The 9,372-nt window shown below is 27.5% G+C and overlaps 2 protein-coding genes across 5 annotated transcripts; both read right to left on the bottom strand.

Moving 5' to 3' along the window:
• Window positions 1–2,763: 2,763 nt before the first annotated feature.
• On the bottom strand, window positions 2,764–5,981 carry LOC103568897 (leucine-rich repeat-containing protein 45-like). Its single transcript, XM_008545917.3, has 3 exons — window positions 5,397–5,981; window positions 3,002–4,939; window positions 2,764–2,942 (listed from the first exon to the last, which is right to left on the bottom strand). Exons 1-3 carry the CDS (start codon window positions 5,486–5,488, stop codon window positions 2,870–2,872), a joined length of 2,103 nt encoding a protein of 700 aa, XP_008544139.1. The 5' UTR covers window positions 5,489–5,981; the 3' UTR covers window positions 2,764–2,869.
• Window positions 5,982–6,065: 84 nt separating this feature from the next.
• LOC103568945 (uncharacterized) lies at window positions 6,066–8,775 on the bottom strand. Of its 4 annotated transcripts, none has more exons than XM_053737231.1 (6): window positions 8,722–8,772; window positions 8,261–8,465; window positions 7,762–7,808; window positions 7,586–7,703; window positions 7,423–7,506; window positions 6,066–7,002 (listed from the first exon to the last, which is right to left on the bottom strand). In XM_053737231.1, the coding sequence occupies exons 3-6, from the start codon at window positions 7,795–7,797 to the stop codon at window positions 6,113–6,115; spliced, it is 1,128 nt and encodes a 375-aa protein (XP_053593206.1). In that variant the 5' UTR covers window positions 7,798–7,808; window positions 8,261–8,465; window positions 8,722–8,772; the 3' UTR covers window positions 6,066–6,112. The 4 variants fall into 4 exon arrangements, with proteins under 4 accessions (XP_053593206.1, XP_053593205.1, XP_053593207.1 ...); XM_053737230.1 differs by lacking the exon at window positions 8,722–8,772 and adding an exon at window positions 8,569–8,653; XM_053737232.1 differs by lacking the exon at window positions 8,261–8,465 and having other exon boundaries at window positions 8,722–8,775.
• Between the last annotated feature and the right edge of the window lie 597 nt (window positions 8,776–9,372).

Genomic DNA, 9,372 nt, shown 5'->3' with positions numbered 1-9,372 from the left:
TATGAGCATAATAATATTTATGTATTTGCGATTTGAAAAAAAAAAAAAAAAAAAAAAAAAAAAAAAAAAAAATTGAAATTTAAAATTAAAGTTTTTTTGGATCATAAAAATTTAATAATTAAATACTAATTAAAGCTAATGGAATCCTTTTCTAAATTTCACATTTTTGGGTACCATATACACACCCAGAATTTTAAAAAAATTTACTTTTTCTGTCTTAAAAAAAAAAGAATTTTCTTTATCAGTAAATATTAACAGCAAATAAATAAATAAAAATGTGCCTATTAACATAAAAAAAATCAAAATAATAATAAAATAATTTCTTATTTAAAATCAAAGACAGTCAATTGCAAATATATGATTATATTAAATATCATTATAATTATCACATATTAATTTAAATATTTTTTTTTTATCGTAATGAAAAGGAAAAGGAAGTAAAGTATAAGCATGTAACTGCGATTAAATTATATCTAGATCGTGCCGTTGTCTTAACTTGTAAAAAAAATATATATTCATATATATTTATATATATAAACTGTCGCAGATATATTAATAAATGTTATGTCGTTATGAGATAAGAAATCACGTGCCTTAAAAACTAAGGCGTTGGCCACCCACGCGTCAAATTTAACACCATAAATATATATATATATATATATATATATATATATATATATATATATATATATAAACTATATGTTTAACAATTGTCTATAAATATTGTATGAATGTTAATGTTAATTATAAAAAATGCTATAACGCATTGATTAATTAATAATGTCTCTACATTAGAGATATTAAATATATATATTAGGTAACAATATCATTAATTGTTTATTTAATTAATTAAAAACTAAACATGTAATATAATATGAATTCTGTCGGCTTTTTTTTGACAATTAGAAGCTTTCTTTGTTTTAAAATGAGACTTATTATCATAACTGCCATTTAAATTTTAATTATTAAGTTTGACAGTGAATTGTAAAAAAATTAAATTATTTAATAGTTATGTCGTATTTTAAATTGTTAAGTTATTAGTGTTTCAATAGTATACTTAAATAATTTATGTAATTTATAATTGGTATTGAAACATTAAAAGACGATTTAAAATTTTCATCTTAATTTGTCTAGATAAATAATGCTTTTATTTCGAAACTTACTATAATTATAATTATAAATAATAAATATGTTACACAAGTTAATAATAAATTATTTATTATCTACATACATTTTTTTATTATTTATATCAGTGTCCCATTTCCTAATCACTTGTCCCATTATTTAGATAGTAACGAATTCTATCACTGTTTTTTTTTAAATTAACCGCGTATTTTATTATTAATTCAAATAATTATCGTATATTTCATGATGTTCAATTGATTACTATTTAATTGTCTACCAAAATCAAAGAGTACCTAATTAATGAAGATAAGCTTCTGATTAATTTGCTGAGAAAATCTTGTACTTGAGGAGAAATGATCAATGGTCAAGACCGATCACTTGAGAAAAAAGACACAGCTGATCTGAAAAATATCAGAACTACGGTAGTCTTCACAATAGTATAACTCGCCGGTCCATAAGACACTGGGTTGAATCTCAGTCGATGCAGGGAATGACCTGATCAGGTCACTAATTTATAATAGAAAACTCTGTCAAGTTTTCCAGTTACTATTGTGAAGACTACCGAGGTTCTGATATTTTTCAGATCAGCTGTGTCTTTTTTCTCAAGTGATCGGTCTTGTCCATTGATCATTTCTCCTCAACAAGTACAAGATTTTCTCAGCAAATAAATCAGAAGCTTATCTACATTAATTAGGTATTTCTTTGATTTGGGTTCACAATTAAATAGCAATCAATTGAACATCATGAAATATTTTTAAGTAGGCAATAGAAACGTAGGAAATAAATTTTAGTAGACAACTGAGCAGTAAACATTTATAGTATAAGAAAAAATATTGTCGGCATTTGATACATTCAGCAAAAACAATCTCGGCAATTGATGCCTTCCCATTATCGTAAATATTATTATTAAAAAAATATGAGCCAACAGCAAGTTTTCTTTTAAATATGCGTTGAAAAATACTTTTCAACAGGCAATTAAATAATTCAATTTAAGCATCACCTTCAAGTAAATAATTTAAAAAAAAATTAACGCAATAGTTTTCGATGAAATAAATAAATTACTGAGAAATGAATAATTACACTCAGGTCAATATACTTTAAAGTATTTAAATAATTACTTATGTTTACGTAAGATATAAAATTTCAGTAAATTAAATTCACTAAATATCTAATTAGATATAAATAAAAATAGTAATTACGTTAATTAATTTTGTCATTCACAAACTAAAAAATACTTTTATATTAAATCGAATTAAAAGTGTCATTCTCATCTGCAAATCAAGACAATTTTAAATACACCAAGTTCCGGTACAACAATTATATAAATATATATATATATATATATACATACATAGATGTATATATAAATAAATATCGCACGATCTATGGTTTGTACAAGGAAAGCGATGAAAATCACTTAACAAGAATTTTAAAATGATAATTATTTACAAGTGATACCTTGTCTCTCCTCATCCTATAATAATTACTATATTTATTTTAATACGACAGCGTCATGCAGTCTAAGTCTCGCGGATTCCGTGAAATTGTCACGTCACTAATAATTTTACTCATTATTTTTTTCTCTTTTTTTTTAAATTACTTTATACTCAACAATCATCACAATTAACGTAAGCAAAGTGTATAAATAACGTTTATTCACTTAATTTTTTTTTTTGTACAAACGGTAATAAATATAAATATAAATGAGGCACGTAGAAAAATAATTAAATTGCATAATTATTAACTAGGATCCTATTGAACTCAGGTACTTATTAAATGCCGCATGTAATTGACCAGCCCGCTGCGCTTCCTCAGTTCTAAAAATAAAAACAAAACTTGAGTAAATTAAAATAAAATTTAAAAAAACAAAACTTACTTCAAGTCATTCAATTCTTTTTCTTTGCTCTTCACTATTTCCCTCAGCTGCTGAATATCTCTGTCTCTTTCCCGTAAATCCTCAGAATATTTTTTCTGCACATCATTAATCTGACTGCTCATCGCCGTCACCTGTTGGCTCATTTTCTGCAACTGTGAATCCTGATCCTTGATCCTCGTCCTCTCGTCTTCCAGTTCCTGCTTCAGTCTCATATATTTCTCTCTCTCATCATCCAATTCGCTCTTCAGCAAATCGTATCTTCGTTGAGGTTCGACCAGTTCGCTCTCCAAACTCTCCACATGTTTCCTAAGACTCACAATAATCCTCTGCGCGTCATTTAATTTGTCTTCCATCCCAAACTTCTCGTCCTTAATCCTCTGACACGCTTCCACTAATTTGCCGTACTTACAATCGATACCTTCGAGCTCATCAACCTTCGCTTTAAAACCCATTAAACTATTGTTCATTTCGCGCAGCTCATTCCTGGACCTTTGCAACTGCTCCTGACAATCTTCCAACGCCTGGGTCGTGTCCTTCAATGTGTTCTTCAAAATATTTATCTCAATCTTATACTTACTCTCCCTTTCCTTGAACTCTCTTTTAATTTTATGCATCTCCGTGCTCTTACTTTCAATAAAATCTTCATATTCTTTGGATTTGCTCATCCACTTTTCTCTCAATGCAATCAACTCCAACGAACTCTTGTGAATATTTTTCTCATAATATCGTGCCTTGCTCTCCCACTCTTTACTCCTTCCCAAACATTTACTAAAATTCTCTTCAAGAACTTTAATCTTTGTATTTAAATCTTCTTCAATTTTTTCCCGCTCTTTTTTAAATTCTCCAATCTCTCCATTCTTTTTTTCAACAACTTCGTCATACTTTTTTTTCCATTCGTCAATTTCACACTTCAATTTATCAACCAGTTCATTAAAACATTTAAGTTCATCATCTTTACTATTTATTTGTTTTGTCAGTACATTTATTGTGTCACTGCGTTCTCGTAAAATTTTATTCAACTCCATTATTTTATTTAATTCACTCTCTCCATTATCATCATCATCATTAATTTTAAATGACTCAGTATCAGAATCACTGACCCCTAATTTATCATCATTCAAATTTTTTCTTGTAAATTTATTTTTCTTACCATCAAAATTAATTTCCTTACATTTTGTTTCCTCGGAAATATATTCATCACGAATAAATTTATTTTCTACATCTCTGCTGTCAACTTTCTTGCGCTCATACAAAACCACAAGACAATTATCATTTTTTTCATGACAATCATCAGTTAATTTATTTTTAAAAGAAGAAATACTTCCGGTCATGGATTTTTTCCTCTGATTTCTCAACATGATGCTGTCAATTGAATCTACAATACTATCAGGTACACAATTGCCGCGTAAATTTAATTTAGTGATACTGCTGTTATTTTTTACAGCAGCCAGCAGAGATTCTCCAGCATGAAGACCCAGAGTATTCCATTCAAGATTCAAAATTTTAATCGCTTTATTTTTTTTAAGTAAATCTGCCAAAGCGTCTGCGCAGTGATGAGTAATTTGATTGTACCGTAAATCTAGTTCTTCAATATTGTAATTTATCGTGAGACCTTGACAGAATTTGTAAAATGACTCGACATCAGAGCCAATGTTATTCCACTGCAAATACAAACGTTTTAGAGTATTGTTGTGTTGAAATATATCACCAAGTTGACTAGATATATGACCACTTATGTTGTTTCCTTTTAAGTTTAATGTTGTGACATTGGTACCCTCACGAAGTGACTCGAGTATTTTACTAAGACCTTTTGTGATCAGCATGCAGTCGCTCAAGTCAACTGATTTTATTGTTGAGCTTGATATTAATACGCGACTTATTATTTCACATACTGGTATTACTATTGATTGACAGGGCAGCCGCAATTCACCTGTTGAACTTTTTGTTAAAAATTAATTAAATGTCAACCGGAAATTAGAAGACAACAATTTTTTGATTTTTTTTTCTCAACAAATCAATGAAAAAAAAAAATATGCACATGTAGAAAATTAAAAAAACAAGGCGCGATTTTTAAAAAATATTTTTGTAATTTATCTTTTATAAAAAAAATTCAAAAATTATTAGACGTCAGCTTGCGTGTCATAATTAAATTTATTATGAGTGTCAATGTAACTGACAAGTGGCAATTTAAAAATTTTTGAATAAATACGTAAAATGTAAGTGGGTAAAAAAATAAAAATGCGTAATCAGATCAATGATAAATTACTACGCGCGTTTTTTTAAATTTCATTATTTTAATTAATTAATTTATTTATTTAAAATTTTTGAATTGTCTGATATTTAAATTTACTCATAATTTATTTTTAACTATAAATAAATACTAAAAAATAATTACCTGGCTATTTTCATAGCTTCCGAAATTTCTGGTGGTGAAAAAACTCCACGTTTGATGCATAATTGTGTGAATAATTCATAATCACTTAACATATTTTATTATTTACTACAAATATTAAATTACCAAAAAAAAACATGTAAACAATACGATGCCTTTATTTTTGAAAACAAACGTCATAAGTTGGTACTTAAATTCAAAATTCTAAAGTTGGCTGCACTGGTAGCAAAATGGTCGATGACTTTTCAAGTGGGACAGTTTAAATAAATATACTTTCGGTAAGTTTTTAAATATTTTAATATATTTATTTATTAATCAATTAATTATTAAGTATTAGTTTATATATCTAGTGCAATTGTGTAAACGTCAGTTGTGACTGTTAACTACCGAGCGGCGGCGAAGCTGTCAACAAATCGAGCGTCATGTAGAAATTGTAAGAAAACCACTGATTATTTTGAAAATTGGCGCCATCTACTGATCACACCGACAACTTCCTGAGAAAGTTGGTAGCAAAAGTTGTCATTTCATGTTGCCTTAAAGTTTCTCAGAAAATTGACGACAAGTTTCCAGAAAGTTGTCATCAACTTGATCGCAATTGATAGCAACTTTCTGACCAGAAAGTCTTACTCTCAGGAAAAATTCAAATTTTAAATTGTAAGTGAATTAATTTATTGATGATAATTATAAAAATTTTTAGTTTCTAATATAAATATTTATAATCATTGATTTTTTACTGCAGAGTCGAATTGCGCGATGACATACTTGAATTTTTTAATAGCAGCATCTAGCATTTCATCAGAAATATCAAGATGAAAAACTAATCTCAAGCAGCCTTCCCACTCAGCCCATGCTTTGACAATAACTTTGTCATCAACATGATCATCAATCACTGCTCCAAGTCTTTGGACAACTTTTTCAGCATCGATATTAGATGATGAGTTGACATTAACGAACACCATGTTAGTTTGCACAGTTGCAACGTCAACATTGATGACTTTTGAGTTCATTTCATTGATTGCCTTCATCATAGCAGTCGCTTTCTCATGATCCTTGTGCAATCTAGAGCGATTATCCAGTGCGACCAAGCCAGCAGCCGCCAAAACGCCAACTTGACGCATGCCACCACCCAGTGCTTTGCGACAACGACGTGCTGATAATATAAATTTACTGCTGCCACACAATACCGAACCAACTGGAGCACCCAGTCCTTTACTCAGACAAAATGTCACTGAGTCTAAGCCTCGAACGATGTCTTTGACGCAGGTGTTGCTTCCAATTGCGGCGTTCCACAACCGAGCACCGTCCATATGAACTTTTAAATTATTTTTTTTACCAAATTCTACAACTTCGTTTATCCACTTTAGCGGTAAGATTTTACCATTTAAAGTATTTTCAATCGCAATCAATCTTGATATCGGGTGATGAACGTTCTTTGAATTACGTAATCTCCGCTTAATTATTTTCAAATCAAATGTCCCGTCAGGATTATTAGGAACTGGTGAAATTGTAACGCCAGCTATTTGTGCTGCTGTTCCTTGTTCGTGTTGAATAATATGACAGTCTTCTCCTAGATACATTTCGCAGCCACGTTGATCGCAATGAACCATCACTTCAAAATAAAGTTTTATTATTTTACTTGATTTTTACCCTGCGATTATTAATTTATTTGAATCGTTAGCAGGCCAGTGGAAATTAATTTATATGATCCTGAAGTTAGCAGACAATTAACAATCGGATTTTTTTTTCAACAAATTAATTATCAAAAAAAAGAACTAAAAAAATGCACATTTAGAGAATTAAGAAATTTATTGGTGCAATTTTTTATAATTAAAAAATTCAAAAATTAGACGTTGGCAAACTTCAGTATAAATTCGTCATTTTGTAAGCTACAATTACATACATTTATATATATTGCAATTTAATAAATCTGGCCTGAAAATATTCAAATAAATCAATAGATCTGTAATTGACTAATAGAAAAATATTAAACTTATTGATAGATAATTTATTCATTTTTTATTGAACGTACTTGCGATTAAATTTCCCATTGAACCACTCGGTACATAAAGCGCAGCTTCTTTTCCCAATAACTCAGCAGCATATTCCTGTAGTCCTAAATAATTTAAATTTAAAATTCATTTGATAATTAATTTATAAATAAATAAATAAGATAGTAAATTAATATAATTTACTTTTAACTGTCGGATCTTCTTCACAGACATCATCACCAACCTCAGCATCAAACATCGCTTGTCTCATTTCTCTGCTGGGTTTAGTAAATGTATCACTACGTAAATTAACAACAAGTACCTGAAAAAAAATTATATAATAAATATATTTTGATATAAAAACATAAGTTTATTTTTACCTCATCAGATTTTTTTCCATTTTCCACAGAGTACATTTTTAATTTAACTGTAAACAAAAATAATAATTAAATTCTCCAGTTTAAATTAAAAAATTTAATAAAAAAATCAATAGAATATAAATTACTGGTTTAAAACAATATGGTACAAAAGTGCGCTTGTAATTACAATTAAATATTTTAAAAATAAATTATTTTATTTTTTAAATTTGAAATATTTAAATTTCGTCGGTAAAAATTACGTAAACGTCAATTGACTGGACTATTTTTTTTAAACTAGAAGAATTTGAAGGAAAATTTACTACTGATTCCTAAGTTTCTATGTCGCAGTTTAGAGATTATGATTATGAAATGATTTAATTTAAGATAATTTGTAATAATATCAAAGATCATCCAATTGAAACAGATTATTATCAATAATAATGATAATTCTTTCAAAAAAAAGTGTTTAACCAGAGTATGACAACCATAATTGTACATTTAATCGCTCATGAAAACATACCTTAACAGTTAATAATTTCCCGCCTTTAAAGTACTCGTATTTAATGCTATTATTTATATATGGACATACTTTTTTTATTTATGTATGTAGACATATATATGTATATATGTATCTATATATTTTTTTCGAGTAAGTACTCAAATAGAATTAAATCCAAATCGTTCATCTCTCAGTTTAGTCATCGACGAGTTCAATTAAATTTAGTCTATAATTGGATAAAAGTTTGTGTCAAATGTTTTAAAAAAAATTAAGGACAATCTTAATACATAAATTAATGAATTAATTACTTATTTAAATGATATAATTACCTAATTTTCTATAAATAATAATTAAAGAGAAATTTACTGCATTGTTACGGATGTGAAATTTAAAAATAACTTCATTTTTTTGTCGAAAATTTTTTACTTATAAAGTAATGTGATAAAAAATATATATGTATATTATATATATGTGTGAATTACCTTGCGTGGAATTAACCTACATACGCTTATTTAAATTGCATCACATGTGAAAATGAATCACATCCAAATAAGTTATAAAAAAAAAAAAACTAAACAATAATAAATTTTCTTATTTTTTTAAACGTCAAATCTGGCGCCATCTGTTGCTATTTATATTTTTGCAGATGATTTATCGTTCATTTATTTTTTAAATTTATTCATACATCAATGCTCAATATTTGAGATAAAAAAATTTAATTAAGTAATTGATAAATAAAATGTCTAAGGAGATATTTTATGAATTAATCGTCCAATAATTTATACATAATTAATTTTAAATATTATGTGAAACGTTTTTATCAGAAATGGTAATCTTACACAGTACCAAATATGTAACTAACTGTATGACTCATATGTTTATATATTTTTTTAAAATCACCTTGTATTGTAGGCCAACCGGTTTTGCGAACTTGGGATTATTGAGATACGTTAATTTTTTTATTTATGGCTCTATTTATTTTCATTTTTTAAAATATATAAATTACCCGCCAAATATTTATTATTTAAATTAAATTTATATCATACACAAAATATCAACAATAATAATAACAACAATACATAAAAAAAATTAAAATTCAATAATTTAAATTTTATTACAAAGCGCGCGAAAAT

The sequence above is a fragment of the Microplitis demolitor genome, chromosome 3, assembly GCF_026212275.2.
Source record: "Microplitis demolitor isolate Queensland-Clemson2020A chromosome 3, iyMicDemo2.1a, whole genome shotgun sequence".
NCBI classification, from domain to species: Eukaryota; Metazoa; Arthropoda; class Insecta; order Hymenoptera; family Braconidae; genus Microplitis; species Microplitis demolitor.
Note: the sequence above shows the minus strand (reverse complement) of the source record. Positions and strands in the feature narration are given on the sequence as shown.

Bases quoted from the DNA above. Each gene is read 5' to 3' on its own strand.
- LOC103568897 (XM_008545917.3), bottom strand. From the start codon at position 5,488: ATGTTAAGTGATTATGAATTATTCACACAATTATGCATCAAACGTGGA. The intron at 4,940-5,396 runs GTAATTATTTTT...TTTAACAAAAAG, and splicing joins GAAGCTATGAAAATAGCCAG to TTCAACAGGTGAATTGCGGC. The intron at 2,943-3,001 runs GTAAGTTTTGTT...TTTTATTTTTAG, and splicing joins AAAGAATTGAATGACTTGAA to AACTGAGGAAGCGCAGCGGG.
- LOC103568945 (XM_053737232.1), bottom strand. From the start codon at position 7,797: ATGTACTCTGTGGAAAATGGAAAAAAATCTGATGAG. The intron at 7,704-7,761 runs GTAAAAATAAAC...ATTTTTTTTCAG, and splicing joins ATGGAAAAAAATCTGATGAG to GTACTTGTTGTTAATTTACG. The intron at 7,003-7,422 runs GTACGTTCAATA...TTTATTTTGAAG, and splicing joins AATGGGAAATTTAATCGCAA to TGATGGTTCATTGCGATCAA.